General features: G+C 39.4%; 1 protein-coding gene across 7 annotated transcripts in view; it reads left to right on the top strand.

The window, feature by feature from the left end:
• Nucleotides 1–22,158, top strand: part of LOC117346827 — a 60,938-nt gene that overhangs the window by 23,731 nt on the left and 15,049 nt on the right. For 4 of the 7 annotated variants that reach the window (XM_033916964.1, XM_033916961.1, XM_033916962.1 and 1 more), the window contains 3 exons: nucleotides 1,301–1,378; nucleotides 11,656–11,712; nucleotides 12,382–12,441. In XM_033916964.1, the coding sequence (XP_033772855.1) occupies nucleotides 1,301–1,378; nucleotides 11,656–11,712; nucleotides 12,382–12,441 (195 nt within the window). The remainder of the gene's footprint in view (nucleotides 1–1,300; nucleotides 1,379–11,655; nucleotides 11,713–12,381; nucleotides 12,442–22,158) is intronic. The other 3 variants (XM_033916963.1, XM_033916965.1, XM_033916966.1) reach the window with 3 other exon arrangements.

Below are 22,158 nucleotides of genomic sequence, written 5' to 3'. Positions count from 1 at the left end.
ACCAACTTAGACTGAGAGAACTACACTGGGATTGGACTCGAGCTTGAATACATGGGTGCAAGCTAAGTAAGCAGACTTTTGTTCAAGGTTGAAGGTTGGAGGACACGACAAAATAGGCCACTGAACAAATTTTTTTATTTTAAACTTAGTCTTCAACTTACACGAAAACGATTTTTCTTCTGTCTGCGCTAAACCTTTCCCGAACTTCCTTTTCTATTTCTATCCTTCTTTCCTGAACCAGCTTTCGATGCACACTCAACATACACAGCCCTTTCAAGTGATCCTTTGTCCTTATATCCATCGTTTCACTTTCAGTGCCAAAAACCAAGTAATTACACTAAACTGTTGTAAGTTACTTCACAAAGCTGGGTTTAGACCGACTGACTGAAGTCTGAAATTGAATAACAGAAGCAGAGAACACTAATTTTATGTAAGTTTCCAGAGTGTAGAACCATCCATGTCCCCTCACCCTACCCCACCACCTCTCTCGCTGGCATCTCTTCCTATGCCTCTATTCAGACTCTGAGGTGCCAGGGTGTCAGGTCAAAAGCGCGCCGGGACAAAGGCGTGCCCAGACAATTGAGCGCAGTGCGGAGGCACGCGCTGCTCAAAATTACTGTTTTTAGGGCTCCGACGGGGGGGCTTGGGGGGGAAACCCCCCACTTTACTTAATAGACATCGCGCCACATTGTGGGGGCATTGTGGGGGGGTGTGGGGGGTTGTAACCCCCCACATTTTACTGAAAACTTAACTTTTTCCCTGTTTTTAGGGAAAAAATTAAGTTTACAGTAAAATGTGGAGGGTTACAACCCCCCAAACCCCCCCATAACGCCGGCGCGATGTCTATTAAGTAAAGTGGTGGGGTTCCCCAACAAAACCCCCCGTCGGAGCTCCTAAAAACTGTAATTTTCTTCGGCGCGCGCCTCCGTCTTGCGCTCAGTTGTCGGCGCGCGCCTTTGTCTTTCGCGCCGTTGTCTATGAACCAGGTGCCAGTACCCCCCAGATGAAAGTTTCTTGATGGTGCAATCTTGCAATGGAGCGTCAATGCTTTTGACCTCATGGCTGCCACACGACTAAAGGTTAAGCGCTGAGTGCAAATGTTGCACTTCACTGACTCTGTTCCGGTTATCATGTAATTTAGCAATTGTCTTTCATTTTTTATTCATCCTCGTAGAAGGGATGACCATGTGGTGATCATTTGATAAATGTAAAATCTGTCCTGGAACATATAGAATAGGAAAGGTTAGGTATAGACGGGAACCAGCTGCTGACCTGCCTTCTCCTATTCTTTGCATGGCAGCATTATCAGCACACTGTGTACCAGGAAACGCTTCTGGCAGACATCAAAACACTAGAAGCCAAGATTCTAGCGCAAAAGGTAAGGAATAGGGGTAGGGGGCCTTATCATGAGTGTACCTTCTAGAACTTGCTGTGTCCCTGACCTTTCGTTATATTATGTTACACCTAGTTCTTGTATTCCGCCATAGACCTAGTTCTTGTGTTCCGCCTAGTCCAGTTTGTCTAGGAATTACAAAAAAAGATTAACATTTTCTCTCTTTCCTATCTTATTATGTACGTTCCTTTCTATTTCCAAATATAAATGGTTTGTTTTTTTTAAAGTAAACCGCTTTGCCGTTATTGACGAAGGTGGCATATTCAAAATAATAAACCATAATAGCACTAGAGGGGAGTAGCGAGAGGTGGCTCTCAATCATCCTTAATCTTCTGACATGTTGTTCCGCCACTTATTTCTGTCAAATGGGATGATCAGTGATACTCAGAAAAGCACACAGACAATATAAAAGCATAAACAATAACCCTTTATTATACATATATAAATATGAATATAAGCATAAAAAACATCACCGTAATCCCAGGCAACGACCTGCAATGACTAGCCTTCACAATTGGGAATCCCTGCAATTGATAGGTGGGTGGACACGGGAGACTATCCCTTTAGACGTCTTGGATTCTAATGCTATTACGATTCAGGCACACCCGGTCCTGGCTTTACTGTCTTTTTGATGTTATCAAGGAGGTGTTGCAGAGCCCGGTTTCCCATCTGGCTTTACTGTCCTTTTGATGTTATCAAGGAGGTGTTGCGGAAACCTTTGATGTTGTTTGGTTTTACTGTCCTTTTGATGCTGTTTGGGCAACCCCCAGGTCAAAAAGGTCAAGATAGCAGATACTTGTTGCAGAAACCTTTGATGTTGTTTGGACAACATTCAAGGAGGTGTGAAATCAGCTTCCCATCTGGTTTTTACTTTCCTTTTGATGTTGTCTTGGCAACACCCTGATCAGATAAGCAGACTTGAGGAGACATATTACGTAGTATGTTGAGTTTCAGTTACCCCCCTGGCCATAGGCATAACAGTCCACCCCTGGATCTTCAAGTCTGCACCTCCCAATAAGAAATCATCCGAATAAAGGGAGAGAGTGTCCGTTTGTATACACAATAGGTAAACCCATAATTAAGAAATGTTAACATAAGGATAGTTAAACAAAAATATAGAGTAAGGAATGAAGAAACACCTTTTGTGCCTTAGCCCTCCCTCTAGTAAAAGCATCCCACCAAGGGTGTGCAGTGGTAGCTTCATTGTGATCTGCCACAGAATGCAAGTTAGTATTGCAAAATTCAGTATCTATAGGATTGCTATATTTTGCATGGCTTTCTTTATAGATGGCAATCGGCAAAAGAAAAATTAATATTCACATTTGATACTGAAAAGGGAGCTTGAATAGCATGAATCACAAGTTTAACAGTAGTGCTAGCAACACAAACATTTTTATGTGATATTTCTTGTATAAAGATATAACCTTGCGGTGGAATGGTCCATTGGCACAAATTGTAGATATGTTGTAAAGAACATGGTTCATAGATGACACGTTTGTTTTATTTTGTTCATCTATTAGTTGCCCATGATAAGTGGGAAACCCTAATTGGGGTCCCAATGTTAAAGGCATCACCGTAAAAGGACACATTGTTTCATTTCAAAATTACACCATTTTCTATCTAAGGGTACAGAATGTGATGTGGTTTTAAATCAATGAGATAAAGTTAATTCTTTGTGGTAAAAAACAAAACACAGTTATCATTGACGACATGTAAATTAACTGATCATATCGTAGTGTTAGTTCATGATTATGTACAGTATTTGGCACCCATTCACCTTCCCATCTAAATACATCTGCTATTCTGGAGCCAAAATATGCTTGTTTGCCAGCCAGTATTTCAGAAACAATAGTATTTACTATACCTCAGGTTCTACATTTAGGTAAAATGAAAAAATTAATTTTCCATTCATAAATTATTTCCTTATATTCTAAACCTGGTATTCTTGCATTCCCAAATATTTATTGCTAATTAGGCATTTTACTTGAAAGTATCACGTATAGGGAATCATGGAAATTAATAATCTTATTAATATTATATTTGTGCTCTTACTCATGGCTTACATACATTTAGGGTAGCTTCATATTCACCATCGATCACTGCAGTTATCTGGTATCCCGTTTTTCTTAGCAGCTTTGGTTAGGGTCTGGCTATGCTCCAGTTTCAATAGGCTTGCTATGCCACTCACATGCCTTCACTCACGTAAGAGTCAAGTGCACCACCCCCAGAGACCAGCCCTAATGTGAAGTGGCAGAATATAGGCTCACTTCTATTCCCAAGTCGGTGCCACATAATAGCGTCATAGCCCGGCACTGTATGTCTGGTTGCGTGTCATCATCTTCTCGATCTGGTGAAATTTTCTCTTAACCCAGTATGTTAGCCAAATCATAAGAATAAGAGAGCAGAGCTGACCAATTCTATCACAAAGGGATGAAAGTCTATATGGAATAACATTTCCCAGTACGTGATTTTCCAAGGAAAATATTTCATCATGACTGTTTAGCTTCAATGCTTTAGTTACAATAAACACCCCTAGTGGTAAAAGAGAAGATAAAGAAAAAGAAGAAAAACCACTTTATGTACAGAATGTGATAACATGTGACATGTGACATGTGAATACTGGTGTGTAAGGTAGTATTTGTTTGAGATAAGAGAAACAACACTAATGCACTTAAAGGTATTCTGTAGGACATTCAGAAAATACATCTTTTTATGTTCTGGACATAATTATTATGTCACTTAAGAGAGACCATAAACACGTACTGATGGTAATACCAAAATAACTTATGTCAGAGATGTGCACTGCACTGTTTATACCTGATAAGTTAAATAAAGAGAGACCATTTTTTATTTTATTTAGCAAATATCAAATACCAATGAGCACCATTTTACCAGGTATAAAGTTTTCTAATTTTTTTTTCCAGATATCCTCTTATAATATAACCCCTAACAAAATTATAATTGGGCTGTTTGAGCCATAGCATAAAATCATTGTGAGCATGGTTTTCATAAGAAACTTTCTTGTATGTGGGGGAATCCTTTTTGTAAAGGGATATGGTACCATTTGGACTAATAGAAGGGGTGGAAAAAACTCTGGAAATGGCCAATGTGCGATGTTTATTGGGGTACCCCATAAGCTAAAACAGACAACAAATAACAGAAACAGACAAACACAGAGCTCCAGCATGCTTTCTTCCATCGGCAATGATTCAGGGTTGAATTTAATCTGTAAATAAGCACACTATTAATCAAAAGAGTCATAAACAAATTTGGTATCCATTGGATTCCCACTATCAGGTCACAGTGCTGGAAGTATTTTAAATATGGCACAGTGAAATTGGTTCTAATGACCATGTCTGGATGCTAAGCTTCTAAAAGAAAGAGAGATAGAAACTTAAGTTAATTGCTCTATAGTTTTGCTGGTCTCCTTTCTATCTTCTTCCATTTCCAAGCTCTGTCACACAATCATAAGAGAATGCAAGCAGGGACGTTTTAATCTATAAAACATACAAGAGAGGTTTACGTGCAGGTACAGTGGTTCACAATGTTAGTGTTTGAGGTAAAAGACACATTTGCAAAATCACTTGGAGTGCAACTTCCTTATACTATCTAACAAAACTTTATACATTATAAAGGTCACTTAGCAATATTTCTACTCTTTTATTTGTCCAACCTACCCCATAAGTCACCCCAGATGTGAAATATGTTGCCTCCAGAATCCAATTCTATTCCTGCATGTAAGGTATAATTATCTAAATGTTCTGTTATAATCTTGTGATAGAAAATGGGATTATGTAAGTATTCTTGTGGTAGTCTGGTAAATATATATTGCCTCCCTTGCCAAGTGAATGCAAATTGTTCCTGACATTGCTCCACTATAGGAATAGTAAAGAATGCATTGGCTAAATCAGTAACTGCCTACCAAGTTTGTGATTGAATTTGTTCTACCAGTGTTATCACATCTGGAACGGCTACACTTAAAGGTGTCATGTATTTTATTCAACTCTCAGTAATCTACTGTCATTCTCCAGCTTTCCTCTGCCTTGTGGACTGGCCATACTGGATAATTGAAGGCGGAAAACTATAGATTCCATCAGAAAGCTGTAATGTTAACCCTTTTAGGATATCTAGCCCTATTATATTTTAAGGAATCTCATTGATCAATACAGTATATTCCCAAATTGGTAATTGTCCAATTTTAAAATCGGTAAAATTTTTTTTTTTTTTTCTTCCCGCTTGTATAATTTTCCCCCCAATCCTGATATTTATATTCCTCCACTCCAGTGTCCACTACAGCTTGTACCTTTTGCTCCCCAGATTTCCACTAAATATTTATCTCTACATGCGGACGCTGTTCTAATTTGGTCCAGGCAAACACTGAGGCTCGGCATTCACATTATTGATCCTCCCAACACTTCCACCCTTTTAAATCAGGATAAAGAATGGAAGCAGTTTCCTCAGGAGGAGCCGTTGGCACCAAAATATCTTCCCTCTCTCCTTTGTTCACTTGTGCTTGAGACATAGATTTCTTCCCCAGTCCTTTACTTTTGTACATTTCCCATAACGTCCCTGTATTTTTCCCATCTATTTCTTCCCCCTTTACACCATCTTTTATTAATGCCAAAAACATATTCCTCCGAGACACCCGATTAGCCCTGTTTGAATTGGATTGTCCTTTTCTCTTTTTATCAAAAGTATTTTGAGGTCCCCAGTCCCCCCGATCTCCTAACTGTCGGACTGCTTCTAAGGCTTCCAAAATAGTCCTGTCTATTTGATTGATCAACAAAGTTATCATTACCTGTTTGTATGCTGGTGCAGCATACTTGATAATTTTATTTCTCATGGACACTGTAAAAGGTAATGACATATATGTGTCAGCGTGACCTATTACTAAGGCTACCTTCATAGCCTCCTCCTTAATTCTCATTTGAGCATCTTTTAATGTATACCAAATTTTATCATTTGAGGGCCAATCAGATTCAAGTGGATATCGCCTCGTGACACCCCTACTAATTATCTCTAATAAAGACCATGGGGCATATTTTGCAGGATAAGGATCCTCCCGCAACGCATTTTGTACTGCTACTTCTTGACTAATTTGAACAAATTTAGGGCATCTGTGGCATCCAACATAATCCCTGCTGCGCCCAGCTCCTGCACCCGAATTACCCATTGTATTAGTGGTTCCCCAGGCTGCTGTGTAAAGCGTGCCATCATATCCATGACTTCCTGTTGAGTAACATCCTCCATAACATTATTTCTAGTCAGCTTTTCTCCTGTCTGCAGATTTCCCTGTAATCTTTGTCTCCTCACAGGCTTTGCTTCTAAACTTTCTGCCTGTTCTCCTTCAACACATATATCCTCCTTACTGTTATTAGAATTTGAATCCCAAATATTCCCATCCCGTTTTTTTTGGATTCCAATCATCCGGCAGATGATAAATTAAGATTTTAACTTTTCTGTACCCACTTTCCGCCTCCATTTCTTGTATTTATATCATGCACATTGCACAGCTGCCTTTTCTGTTACATTTTGATAGGTGTCTACCTTATCCATTAACAACTTATTCTGACATTGTAGCATTTTAATGGCATGCTGTTGATTACACCTTTTCTTTTCCAGCTCTCCTAATTTCAATTGTAATTCATGTTTAGCTTCATGCAAATTCCCCCAGTCTGACAAAATCATCCTTCCTTGTCTAGAAATTACTTCTTGCTCCTCTCCTTTTGAGATTTTCACCTTTTGTAAGGAGGCACATAATTCATGTGGATCCCTACTTCCAAAAGTACAGGATTCACATAATCCTGCTTCTACAGACCACTCAGTGGCCATTAATTTACCTATACTGTCATTCCAATCTGGAATGGAGGGAGTGGGAGCCTGCTCCTCAACCCCTTGTTTTCTAGGTAGCTTTTCTGACCACATTGATCACCCCACTTCTGGTACCAATATGTTCCGCCACTTATTTCTGTCAAATGGGATGATCAGTGACACTCAGAAAAGCACACAGACAATATAAAAGCATAAACAATAACCCTTTATTATACATATATAAATATGAATATAAGCATAAAAAACATCACCGTAATCCCAGGCAACGACCTGCAACGACCAGCCTTCACAATTGGGAATCCCTGCAATTGATAGGTGGGTGGACACGGGAGACTATCCCCTTTAGATGTCTTGGATTCTAATGTTAGGGGCAGAATTCCGTTCTTATATAAGATGAAAACTGCTGAGTTAAAACAGCTGGTCCTGCTATTACGATTCAGGCACACCCGGTCCTGGCTTTACTGTCCTTTTGATGTTATCAAGGAAGTGTTGCAGAGCCCGGTTTCCCATCTGGCTTTACTGTCCTTTTGATGTTATCAAGGAGGTGTTGCGGAAACCTTTGATGTTTGGTTTTACTGTCCTTTTGATGCTGTTTGTGCAACCCCCAGGTCAAAAAGGTCAAGATAGCAGATACTTGTTGCGGAAACCTTTGATGCTGTTTGGACAACATTCAGGTCAAGGAGGTGTGAAATCAGCTTCCCATCTGGTTTTTACTTTCCTTTTGATGTTGTCTTGGCAACATCCTGATCAGATAAGCAGACTTGAGGAGACATATTACTTAGTATGTTGAGTTTCAGTTACCCCCTGGCCATAGGCATAACACATGTCTCAACCTCTCCTCTGCTCAATGAGTGGAGTAGAATGGGTACAAGTGGATCGATTTTTCACTGTCAAAAATTACAAAGACTAGGGGACACTCGATGAAGTTACAGGGAAATACTTTTAAAACCAATAGGAGGAAATTTTTTTTCACTCAGAGGATATAGTAAGAGCGGATAGCGTAGCTGGTTTTAATAAAGGTTTGGACAAGTTCCTGGAGGAAAAGTCCATAGTCTGTTATTGAGAGACATGGGGGAAGCCACTGCTTGCCCTGTATCGGTAGCATGGAATATTGCTACACCTTGGGTTTTGCCAGGTACTAGTGGTCTGGATTGATCCACCATGAGAACGAGCTACTGGGCTTGATGGACCATTGGTCTGAACCAGTAAGGCTATTCTTTTTTTTTCCAAATCTTTATTCATTTTTAATATATACATCAAGTGCACATTAAATATAAACTATCATAGTACATTATCACTTGAAAATTCCATAACAATATATATCTAGAAAATTTATATCCCACCCCCCTCCCACATCCATACACAAATAATATAATTCCTATGTATATTAATCAGTTAAAATATATTCTTACGTTCTTATGCATCTGCAAGCCTTCCCAGAGCTCCCATACTGGGTAAACATTTGTCTCCATCAGGCAGGACGAATGGATAAGGTTAGGAAAGTGATGTTTTAACAGACACATACCAATAGGTGGTGCCTGAGGAGAAATGGAAGTTGATGTTCAGAAAATTCTGGGGTGGAACCAAGAGGGAGCCCTTGGAATTTTAGTGCTTTCAGGAAGGAAATGACTTTATTCTTCCCCACTATCCATTGTTTGAGTAAGTCCATACATTTTATCAGTGTTTTTATTTAGATTTTGACGTTATTTAGTACCCCAAAGTTTTATGTGTTTTTATGTAATTTTATATTGTAAACCGCTTAGAAACCTGAATAAGCGATTTAAAAAATCTTTTAATAAACTTGAAACTTGATAAACTTGATTTATTTACTTATTAAATCGCTTCATACCAAAGCATTAAAATGGTTTACAATAAAATAATCAGGAGAGGCTGCCTGGAGAGGGGAACTTCGTTGGACTCTGTTTGGAGTTAGTGAAAAGGATTAGGTCCCAATTCCTGCCCCATACTGTCTCTGTCATTTGGAAGTCAGGTACCTGGGGACATATCTTAAAGACCAGAAATCATCTTCCAAAACATGTCCAATTTTATTGTCAGCTTTACATCTCTTTTATATCATTCTAAATGAATCAGTGTTGTCAGCATGTGTCAGCATGTGACGTAAATGCAAACCATATATGGACACAGGTCACATGAAACTTTAAAGAAATCAGCAATTTTCTATCTCTGGACTGGAGTCCAAAAGGTCAGAAGAGCCTTGGCCAGCAAAGCCTCTTATCTAAAGCTGTTTGCAAATACGGCTTTATGAAAACAATTGAATTAACTTCACAACAAGATAAGAACATATCTTTTCAAACATAAATGTCCTTACATTATTTCAGAGGAGGAAAAACAAACAGGGTCTGGTTTTCTTACAGCTTCAAAACACATTCTATGGAAAACTATAAGACGTGTCCCTTCAGTTAGTTCCAAGGATTTGTGAAGTTTGAGAAAAAAAAAAAAGGCATAGGGGATTGGTACAAGCTCTAGTGGGCATGCATCTGTAAAAGTTCTGCTGCCCAGTAATGGAAGAAAAAGTACCTCAAGGGAAAAGAATTAATCTTATCCAGAGTGTTCTGCCCTGTTCATTTTGAAAGATTCAGGAAAGGAGGACAGCTATACAGAGAAGAGTCAAGGAGAAATCAGGCACTGATTTTACCCAGACATGTCCTCTTTTTAGAAGACTGTCTAGGCACCCAGGTGGGTTTTGAAAACAGTTGAGCTCGGGGCCGCGTCTGGATGGCATCTGCGCATGTGTAGATGTGACACGATGACATCACATCCATGCGCAGATGCCCTCCAGACGCAGCCCCGAAGAGACGAGGTTTGTGCGGGTCGGGGGTTGGGAAGCAGAACGGTGCAGGGCTGTGGGCAGGATGGGGCCAGGGGTGGAATGGGGCGGGGCCACATGTCCTCTTTTTTTGAGGGGGAGGACAAAATCTGGTAACCCTATACCGAGGATAGACTGAAAAAGTCATGCATGGTTCCCTGGAGTAGCTGCCTAACTCCATCCCTAGGAACACCTGGGTACTCATTCCATGTACTTACTTTTCTGCAGCTTGTAAGAGCCTTTTCCTGAGGGCATAATGTGCGACACATGCAGAAGGTTTATAAAATTATACCCCGTATGTACGCACTTATCGGGGAGGCTTTTCTGGAAGGCAGAGTTCAGGCAGAAAGTGTGCTTGCATGCAAAAGTACATAAGCAGGTTTTCGCAAAGCATATGCATGGTTTATGGTTTATTTGGGCTTTTGATACTGCTCCTACTGACACACAGAGCTGAGTGGTTTACAATACAAATTTTTAAAGCATGGAAAGGAATGACATACTCTTGACAGGAAACTCCTTGGAGTGCTGATTGACAGGCTGTACCATGCAACAAAAAATCAACAAAATAATAAAAACATCATTCGCAACTATGAGAAACCTAAGAGAAAACAATTCCAACTTTGGTACAATCTCTAATCCTAGGTCTAATAGACTACTGCAATATACTATATCTCCCCTGCCCAGTGACCACGATAAAAAAACTACAGACAATACAAAACACAGCCCTAAGACTCATCTATTTGCTGAAAAAAATACAACCACATCACAGAGGCATACAACGACTCACACTGGCTCCCAATACAAGCCAGAGTACACTTCAAATTCCACTGCCTACTATGTAAAGCTATAAACGGAGACAGCCCAATTTACTGGAACAACCCACTAATTCAATCCACCTCAACCAGACACAGGAGAGAACCCACACACTATTCACACACCCGCCAACCAAAAATGTCAAATGAAGAAAGCTGTATGACAACCTACTGGCCACCAGAGCAGCGAAACTGGACAGACAACTCACCAATCTGCTGATTTCGACCACAGACTACAAAACCTTTAAAAAAGACACAAAAACCCTACTCTTCAAAAAATATATAAAACCAATATAACACAACCAGATCTGTCCCAAGCTTCACCTGCAATACTATATACTCCTTAACACATTAGAAAATGTTCAAACTATTCCTTATGTATTTCTTAATATCATGACAATTCTTATGTAATCAGCCTTGAACTGCAAGGTAATGGCGGAATAGAAATCACTAATGTAATGTAATAACACAATCACACAAGTGAGAAAATGCTCAGAATTGCAACAAAGTCCACTAAATGGACAAGCCTTCCGAGTACGATGCCACCCGTCATCACCTGAAGAGCTTGTGCGGATTTCTATGCGTACGATTTAATGTGCACATTATTTGAAGGTCGCCTCCTACCTGTCTAGATGCCTTTGAAAATTTTTCCACATGGTGGGGGGGGGGGGGGTGACATTCATAAGAAGTGTTATCAAAACATCCAAGAAATGGTAATGCTTTAACTCTCAGCAGTTACTATGAGGGCCCATGTCAGAGGCTTTTCCTTCTTTTTCTTTTTGCCTTTTCAGAAGGAGATAAGCGTGATGCAGACCACTGTAATAGACAGGAAGGAGCTCCTTCATCAGGTAGGGTGAACCTTCAGAGAATCCCAGTGCCCCCAACTCGTCCCTCTCCTCCAACCCAGGAGTTAAACTGGATGTTACTGGCCAAGCTTCACACCAAAATAGCCTCCGTGGAATAGGCGTCGGAACGGGGGAGGCTACGGGGGCCATGGCCTCCCCAAAAATTGGTGGTCAGAAGAGTCAGTTAAGCCTCTACCTCCCCACCCATTTCCTCCTGGCCGCTGTAATTTTAAATCTTCAGGCAGCCGCCGCACAGTGTTGCTGCGGAATAAATACTTCCGGGGCAGGCCTGCCCGATGACGCTGCTGGAAGATTTTAAATTGCAAGGATCGGGGAAGGTATGTGGGGGAGTCGGGAGCTGGAGAGATCATATCAAAGGATCCTGCTGGGGCTAGGGTAGAGCCTTTGTGCCACCCCCCCAATGAAAAAGCATTCCGCTGCCTATACTCCATGGGGATACAACTGGGCCTTGGTATGATGGCTGCTAGTTAGGGATCTGGAGGCCTTCTAGGTACCTATGCTGTAGTACCTACCAATAAAGAATGGAGGGATCTTGTAGGTAGCATCTCGATATTAAAGTAGTACCTACCAAGACATTTTCCTTTCAAAGGGCTAGGCCAGTTTTTGGCAGGATGCTTTTCTCAGCCGCTTTGCCTTTTCCTGTGGTTTCAGAAAGAGCTGGAGCTGGAGACCGTGACCAGAAACAGGAAGAACTGTGCTTTGGTAAGAGAGGTGAGTTAGCACTATTGGACACCCTAGCATAGGATTACCATATCTGCCAATAGAAAAACCTGGACACATTGCCCCGCCCCCATCTCCAGCCCTGCCTTGTTCTGCCTCCAGCCCTGCCCTGTTCCGCCTCCAGACCCACCTCGAAAAAGCACATCTCTTTTTTTTCCCCTGACCTCCAGGTCAGGAGTGACATCATCTGCGCATGCTTATTGAAGGCCCTCCAGATGCGGCTGGAGCTCAGGGCTCTCCAAAACCCGGACAACTGCTGGGTTTTAGAAAGTCCATCCAAGAACCCGGACAGTCCGCTAAAAAGAAGACATGTCCGTCTTTTCCCGGATGTCTGGTTACCCTACCCCAGTGCATTATTGTTAGCACAGAGAGCGCTCATGCATAGGCTACAATCTCCAGCTCAGTCTTTTTGCTCAACCATCAGTCTCATTGGGCAGTATGAGGGGGAAGAGCTCTGGCAATTTATACAATCACAAGCACACAGATATTACTTTAAATGCAAACGCCTTGAATAAATACACATGCGCATCCACAGCTACATAAGAACATAAGAAGCGCCATCTCCGGATCAGACCTTCGGTCCATCAAGTCCGGCGATCCGCACACGCGGAGGCCCTGCTAGGTATACACCTGGCTTATTTTATAGCCAGCAATTTTTCTGGAATACAATCGTAATAATAAATATATGTTTAGTTTATACGTATTGTGAAATGTAGTTAATAGCAGAGGCTCATTCAAACTGCATCCGACAGAAGTATTGACATCACTAAGAACATATAGAAAATCATAACAATAATGAAAATACGGAGAAAAATAAACCTCAATTGTGAGAGGTTGGGACTACACAAGTACCCAGCCCTCAACACATCATCACAGGTTTATAAAAAAACTCCGTTTACGATTATATAGACAGGATTTTCATTCATTCAAATCTCTTTTTTCCAAATTATTTTTTAGAGGGTTTAATTGTAGATAAAGCAACTGTCAGAATGTCAAAATTTACTGATATGAACCCCAAACTTAACTAGATTAGCAATGAAGGCTACAGCTCAATTTCATCTGTGCAGGAATTTTCAGAGGCACAAAATGCAACAAAACCGCACTTAAGGGAAAAAAAACCACTCATCTGAAGAGGGGAAACTATCGGCTCCTCATCCCGACAGAAAAGACTTTCTGTTTCGCCTCAATTGGCTACTTCAGGGGATATCAGTCATCTTCAGGTGTCTCCTTCTTTCCTGCAATCCCTAAACCAAATTGCTGGCTCTTCTCAAAATGGAGTTAGGACTGTGAGACGCGCCCAGTTCGAATATCAAACGAACTGGGCGTCATGACGTCATCACTAAACGTGATGCGTGATAGGCCAAACATCGGCGATTCTACAGACCACCTTGTCAGCTGTCATTAAAGATATTTAATTGATTTAAAGGAACGATTGCCACTCATAGGTTGTATTCTACAGACCACCTTGTCAGCTGTCATTAAAGATATTTAATTGATTTAAAGAAACGGTTGCCACTCATAGGTTGTATTCAGCCCCAATGGTTCAATTGTCTGTAACCTGTTGATCCAACGTTGTTCTTTCTGCCATAATATTCTTCTAATATCTCCTCTTCTTTGAGTCAGGGGCAATTTTTCAATCACCCAACATTTCAAGTTTTCAAATTTATGGTTACACTGAATACAATGAGCTACTATAGGCGCTGTTAACTTCCGGGTATTAAAACAACTTTTATGTTCAGTCATTCTGACCGTTAGGGTCCGTGATGTCTGACCTATATATAGTAGGTCGCATGGACATTGAATTGCATAGATGATATTTATAGATTGACATGAGGATGTATGATATAGATTATAATTTTTACCATCAGAAGGATTAATAAAGGTAGAAACCTCAGCCATTATGTTACAATTTGAGCAATGGCCACATGGCCTATGTCCCAGTGTGCTACTAAGATCTTCTTCCATAAATTTCTCTTTAGCAGTATGACACAGCCAGTCACTCAGATTTTTATTTCTTGATTGAGAAAAAATAAATCGTTTGTTCTCAAAACAAGGTAAAGTTTGAAGAAGAGGAAGATGTTTTTTATATCTTCTAATGATCTGAGGGGACATACGAGTTTGTTTAATCACACAAGGGATGATTGTTTCTTCATCTTGAGATTTCTTATAATCCAACAATGTTTCTCTAGGATTATGTAATGCTCGTTTTTTAGCTTTTTTAACTAACCTAGCAGGATAATCTCTCGATATCAATCTATGTTCTAATGTTTTTGCTTCTTGTATAAATCTTTCTTTAGTATTGCAAATCCTTCTGTATCTAAGAAATTGTGCAAAAGGGATGCTAGTCTTTAAATGAACTGGATGCATACTATCAAATTTTAGTAATGTATTTCTATCAGTTTTTTTATGAAAAACAGAAGTCTCCAAACTGTTATTTTTCTTCTGGATGAGAACATCTAAAAAACTAATGCTCTCATTACTATATGACATAGTAAATTTGATAGATTGATGGCATTGATTTATTTTTTCAGCAAATTCAAAAAGTTGTTGTAAAGTACCCGACCAGATAACAAAAATGTCATCTATAAAGCGCCACCATTTGGCAACATGTCGAAATTCAGGCAGTGGATAGACAAAAGCTTCTTCAAACCAGGACATATAAAGATTGGCTATTGTTGGTGCAAACGACGCACCCATCGCTATCCCTGTAAGTTGTTTAAAGAACTCTCCATTAAAAATAAAATAATTATTTTTCAACGCTACTGTGCATAGATCTCTCAAAAAAATAGTATGTGTGGTATTATGAGAGAGTTGAGAGTTCCATAGATCTATAAGTACTAATAGAGCTTCTTCTTGCGGGATACTAGTATACAATGAGCAAACGTCGAAAGTTGCCAATATATAACTTGTAGAAGTTTCAGATGTAAACTCATTCAATTTATTTAAAAACTGGGTGGTATCCTGTAAATATGATTTAATAGTTGTGAGGAAACATTGAAGTTGTTTATCAATGTATTTGCTTGTTCTTTCTAATAAAGAATCCCGGGCCGAAACAATTGGCCTCCCGGGAGGACATTGAGTATTTTTGTGGATCTTCGGTAAAAGATAAAATATAGGTACTTTATAACATTGGGGTGTGAGAAATATATATTCTTTTCTTGTGAGAAAGCCACATTTCATTGCGTCCTTGCAGATGTTAGAAATCATTTCAAAAATTTCCTTAGAAGGATCTTGGTCTAATTTAAGATACGTATCCTGATTTAACAATTGAATATTCGCTTCTGCAATATAGAGGTCTCGACCCCAAACTACTACAGCACCTCCCTTATCCGCCCTTCTAATCACTATAGTAGGGTCTTTACTCAACTTCTGGAGGGCCTCATGTTCTAAGGGGGATAAATTGTGGAAACCTCTTTGGAAATTAGCTATCTCATTTACATTCTGAAGTTCTTGGATCATAAGACTTTTGAAAGCTTGTATAATCGGATTAAGAGGACCCGGGGGACTCCAAGTTGATTTCGGATACACACAAGACGTATCTGGAGCAGAACTAGGGTGTTCAAAAAAGAATGAACATAAATGTAATCTGCGTAAAAATTTTTTCAAGATCAATTTGGGCTTGAAACGCATTGTGGGCAGCTGTCGGGACAAAAGTAAGTCCCTTCGATAGTAACTTTGTTTCCTCAGAAGTTAAGATCTTATTGGAAATGTTGATCACTATTGATTCCGTTTCTTCTGGGTTCGAGCACGTGATCGTCCTCGATATGCCCCTCTGCCGCGGACGTTTCGGCCTCCCCGTGTGTGTCCTGTAATTTGTCTGGTTAAACCCTGATCCCCGTTCTGATCCTCCGATGTAGAAGTGCTTTCACTATTTATGTTATCTGATGATTCACCTGAAGTTGTGAATCTAACTGTCTTTGCTTTATAATTAACATTCATCCATCTATATACATATCCTGTTTGATAGTCTTTCTGATCTCTCTGGAACTTCTTCCATTTATTAGTCCTCACTTCCCTCCGTAATTTGTCCATTCTAGAGTTGGAATCAGCTAGTTTATCATCAAAATCATTATTCTTTTGTGCTTCTGTTATGAGTTCATCGTGTTTAAGTTTAGTCTCTGAAATTTTCACTTGTAAAGTTTTAATAAGCAAAAGCATTAAATCTAATGAACAGCGATTTAGAATTTGATTCCAAGTTGTAATGAAATCACTATTATCAGTAAACATTTGTGGGGCTGTTCTCATTCTCAAGCCTCTTGGAATAATTTCATTTTTACAATATTCTACTAAACTAGCACTTTGCAACTCCATTTGTATTAATTGTTTCATAGTTTTTTCAATGTCTAACCAAGCTAAATCAGTGTCATGTGTTTCCTCATTAATAGATAAAGCCGGTGCTTGCAATATCTCAGTCCTTTGACCATCTGAGAAGCCAAATCCACTTTCCCACAGCTGTGCCATCTTAATATTCCTAAGTTAAAGTTGTACAACTAGCAATTTTTCTGGAATACAATCGTAATAATCAATATATGTTTAGTTTATACGTATTGTGAAATGTAGTTAATAGCAGAGGCTCATTCAAACTGCATCCGACAGAAGTATTGACATCACTAAGAACATATAGAAAATCATAACAATAATGAAAATACGGAGAAAAATAAACCTCAATTGTGAGAGGTTGGGACTACACAAGTACCCAGCCCTCAACACATCATCACAGGTTTATAAAAAAACTCCGTTTACGATTATATAGACAGGATTTTCATTCATTCAAATCTCTTTTTTCCAAATTATTTTTTAGAGGGTTTAATTGTAGATAAAGCAACTGTCAGAATGTCAAAATTTACTGATATGAACCCCAAACTTAACTAGATTAGCAATGAAGGCTACAGCTCAATTTCATCTGTGCAGGAATTTTCAGAGGCACAAAATGCAACAAAACCGCACTTAAGGGAAAAAAAAACCACTCATCTGAAGAGGGGAAACTATCGGCTCCTCATCCCGACAGAAAAGACTTTCTGTTTCGCCTCAATTGGCTACTTCAGGGGATATCAGTCATCTTCAGGTGTCTCCTTCTTTCCTGCAATCCCTAAACCAAATTGCTGGCTCTTCTCAAAATGGAGTTAGGACTGTGAGACGCGCCCAGTTCGAATATCAAACGAACTGGGCGTCATGACGTCATCACTAAACGTGATGCGTGATAGGCCAAACATCGGCGATTCTACAGACCACCTTGTCAGCTGTCATTAAAGATATTTAATTGATTTAAAGGAACGATTGCCACTCATAGGTTGTATTCTACAGACCACCTTGTCAGCTGTCATTAAAGATATTTAATTGATTTAAAGAAACGGTTGCCACTCATAGGTTGTATTCAGCCCCAATGGTTCAATTGTCTGTAACCTGTTGATCCAACGTTGTTCTTTCTGCCATAATATTCTTCTAATATCTCCTCTTCTTTGAGTCAGGGGCAATTTTTCAATCACCCAACATTTCAAGTTTTCAAATTTATGGTTACACTGAATACAATGAGCTACTATAGGCGCTGTTAACTTCCGGGTATTAAAACAACTTTTATGTTCAGTCATTCTGACCGTTAGGGTCCGTGATGTCTGACCTATATATAGTAGGTCGCATGGACATTGAATTGCATAGATGATATTTATAGATTGACATGAGGATGTATGATATAGATTATAATTTTTACCATCAGAAGGATTAATAAAGGTAGAAACCTCAGCCATTATGTTACAATTTGAGCAATGGCCACATGGCCTATGTCCCAGTGTGCTACTAAGATCTTCTTCCATAAATTTCTCTTTAGCAGTATGACACAGCCAGTCACTCAGATTTTTATTTCTTGATTGAGAAAAAATAAATCGTTTGTTCTCAAAACAAGGTAAAGTTTGAAGAAGAGGAAGATGTTTTTTATATCTTCTAATGATCTGAGGGGACATACGAGTTTGTTTAATCACACAAGGGATGATTGTTTCTTCATCTTGAGATTTCTTATAATCCAACAATGTTTCTCTAGGATTATGTAATGCTCGTTTTTTAGCTTTTTTAACTAACCTAGCAGGATAATCTCTCGATATCAATCTATGTTCTAATGTTTTTGCTTCTTGTATAAATCTTTCTTTAGTATTGCAAATCCTTCTGTATCTAAGAAATTGTGCAAAAGGGATGCTAGTCTTTAAATGAACTGGATGCATACTATCAAATTTTAGTAATGTATTTCTATCAGTTTTTTTATGAAAAACAGAAGTCTCCAAACTGTTATTTTTCTTCTGGATGAGAACATCTAAAAAACTAATGCTCTCATTACTATATGACATAGTAAATTTGATAGATTGATGGCATTGATTTATTTTTTCAGCAAATTCAAAAAGTTGTTGTAAAGTACCCGACCAGATAACAAAAATGTCATCTATAAAGCGCCACCATTTGGCAACATGTCGAAATTCAGGCAGTGGATAGACAAAAGCTTCTTCAAACCAGGACATATAAAGATTGGCTATTGTTGGTGCAAACGACGCACCCATCGCTATCCCTGTAAGTTGTTTAAAGAACTCTCCATTAAAAATAAAATAATTATTTTTCAACGCTACTGTGCATAGATCTCTCAAAAAAATAGTATGTGTGGTATTATGAGAGAGTTGAGAGTTCCATAGATCTATAAGTACTAATAGAGCTTCTTCTTGCGGGATACTAGTATACAATGAGCAAACGTCGAAAGTTGCCAATATATAACTTGTAGAAGTTTCAGATGTAAACTCATTCAATTTATTTAAAAACTGGGTGGTATCCTGTAAATATGATTTAATAGTTGTGAGGAAACATTGAAGTTGTTTATCAATGTATTTGCTTGTTCTTTCTAATAAAGAATCCCGGGCCGAAACAATTGGCCTCCCGGGAGGACATTGAGTATTTTTGTGGATCTTCGGTAAAAGATAAAATATAGGTACTTTATAACATTGGGGTGTGAGAAATATATATTCTTTTCTTGTGAGAAAGCCACATTTCATTGCGTCCTTGCAGATGTTAGAAATCATTTCAAAAATTTCCTTAGAAGGATCTTGGTCTAATTTAAGATACGTATCCTGATTTAACAATTGAATATTCGCTTCTGCAATATAGAGGTCTCGACCCCAAACTACTACAGCACCTCCCTTATCCGCCCTTCTAATCACTATAGTAGGGTCTTTACTCAACTTCTGGAGGGCCTCATGTTCTAAGGGGGATAAATTGTGGAAACCTCTTTGGAAATTAGCTATCTCATTTACATTCTGAAGTTCTTGGATCATAAGACTTTTGAAAGCTTGTATAATCGGATTAAGAGGACCCGGGGGACTCCAAGTTGATTTCGGATACACACAAGACGTATCTGGAGCAGAACTAGGGTGTTCAAAAAAGAATGAACATAAATGTAATCTGCGTAAAAATTTTTCAAGATCAATTTGGGCTTGAAACGCATTGTGGGCAGCTGTCGGGACAAAAGTAAGTCCCTTCGATAGTAACTTTGTTTCCTCAGAAGTTAAGATCTTATTGGAAATGTTGATCACTATTGATTCCGTTTCTTCTGGGTTCGAGCACGTGATCGTCCTCGATATGCCCCTCTGCCGCGGACGTTTCGGCCTCCCCGTGTGTGTCCTGTAATTTGTCTGGTTAAACCCTGATCCCCGTTCTGATCCTCCGATGTAGAAGTGCTTTCACTATTTATGTTATCTGATGATTCACCTGAAGTTGTGAATCTAACTGTCTTTGCTTTATAATTAACATTCATCCATCTATATACATATCCGTATTTTCATTATTGTTATGATTTTCTATATGTTCTTAGTGATGTCAATACTTCTGTCGGATGCAGTTTGAATGAGCCTCTGCTATTAACTACATTTCACAATACTTATTTTATAGCCAACCATATCTTTATATGCCTCTCAAGGAGATATGCATCTAGTTTGCTTTTGAAGCCTAGGACTGTCGATTCCGCAATAATCTCCCCTGGGAGAGTATTCCAGATGTCAACCACTCTCTGTGTGAAGCAGAACTTCCTGATATTAGTCCTGAACTTGCCCCCCCTTAGCTTCATTTCATGTCCTCTTGTCCGTGTCAAATTGGACAATGTAAATAATCTTCTCTGCTCTATTTTGTCGATTCCTTTCAGTATTTTGAAGGTCTCGATCATATCCCCACGCAGTCTCCTTTTCTCAAGGGAGAACAATCCCAGTGTTTTAAGTCGATCCTCATATTCCAGTTTCTCCATACCCTTCACTAGTTTAGTTGCTTGTCTCTGCACCCTCTCCAGCAGTTTTATATCCTTCTTTAGGTAGGGAGACCAATGTTGGACGCAGTATTCCAAGTGGGGTCTGACCATTGCCCTATAAAGCGGCATTATAACTTTCTCCGATCTACTCGAGATTCCTTTCTTTATCATGCCCAACATTCTATTTGCCTTATTTGCCGCTGCCGCGCATTGTGCCGACGGCTTCAGGGTCCTATCTATCAGTACACCCAGATCCCTTTCTTGTTCACTTTTTCCTAGAGTTGCACCTGACATTCTGTACTCGTATTCCTTATTTTTACTGCCTAAATGCATTACCTTGCATTTCTCCACGTTGAACTTCATCTGCCATTTCTCCGCCCATTTTTCTAATCGACACAAATCTAAATCTACATTTTTCTAATCGACACAAATCTAAATCTACATGTATCTAAATAGGTGAAAAGAAACCCTTCACTGTCTGTGAGAATTTTGAGTTATACATTTCCTGTTTCCTTGGAAGATTACAAAACTGGAAATAAGGCTGTAGCAAAAAAATTGAAGAGGTCCCTACAGAATTGTTGGGTGGGAAGTGGGATTCCCTCCCTGTGACGGATTCACAGGTGAGCAGATGTCCTCCTGTACACACAATAGAAACTCCAGTGTAACAAGTGAAATGTCTGTCTACACAATTGAGAAGAGAACAGCACAAGTACAGATGATTCAGTTAAAGAACTATGACAAGAGCATCTGAGATCTTCCTTCTGAGATTCTAACCAAGCTAACAAAAACTATCATTCTAAATATGAAAAAAGTAGGATTAAAAGGAGATGCTGGCCCTTAAAAGAGAGGAGGGGGGACAGGAGAGATGCTGGCTTCAGGGAGATGAGTGGGTGCTGCAGGAGAAAAAGAGTTGTGAGGGAAGAAGCTGGACATGGAGAAAGATAGAGACATAGAGGGGCAATGCTGGATAGAGGGGAAGGGATAAGGGCAGGAATAATTCCAACTCTTGGTACAATCTCTAATCCTAGGCCTAATAGACTACTGCAATATATTATATCTCCCCTGCCCAGCAACCACAGGACAGACATAGGGAGGGGGGATAGGGACACAGGGACAATTCTGGACAGATGGGGAGGGAACAGGGCAAGAATAAGGACACAGAGAAGGGAGATGCTCAACATAGCAGTACAGGAATGCAGAGGAGAGATGCTGGACATTGTGGATAGAGATACAGAGGAAAGTTGAATGATTGATATGGAAAGATAAGAAAATGCCAAATGGACAAAGAGATATTGACAAGAGAGTTAAGAAAAAAATAGAGGAAAATACAACCAGAACCTGGGTCAACATGATTAGTTAAAAAAAGACTAGGCAACAAAAGTAGAAAAAGGAATTTTATTTTGTATTTATTGATATCAATATGTCAGTTTTTGGTATGTACA

Source organism: Geotrypetes seraphini, chromosome 12, assembly GCF_902459505.1.
Source record: "Geotrypetes seraphini chromosome 12, aGeoSer1.1, whole genome shotgun sequence".
Classification (NCBI taxonomy): domain Eukaryota; kingdom Metazoa; phylum Chordata; class Amphibia; order Gymnophiona; family Dermophiidae; genus Geotrypetes; species Geotrypetes seraphini.
This window is presented reverse-complemented; position numbering and strand designations above follow the sequence as displayed.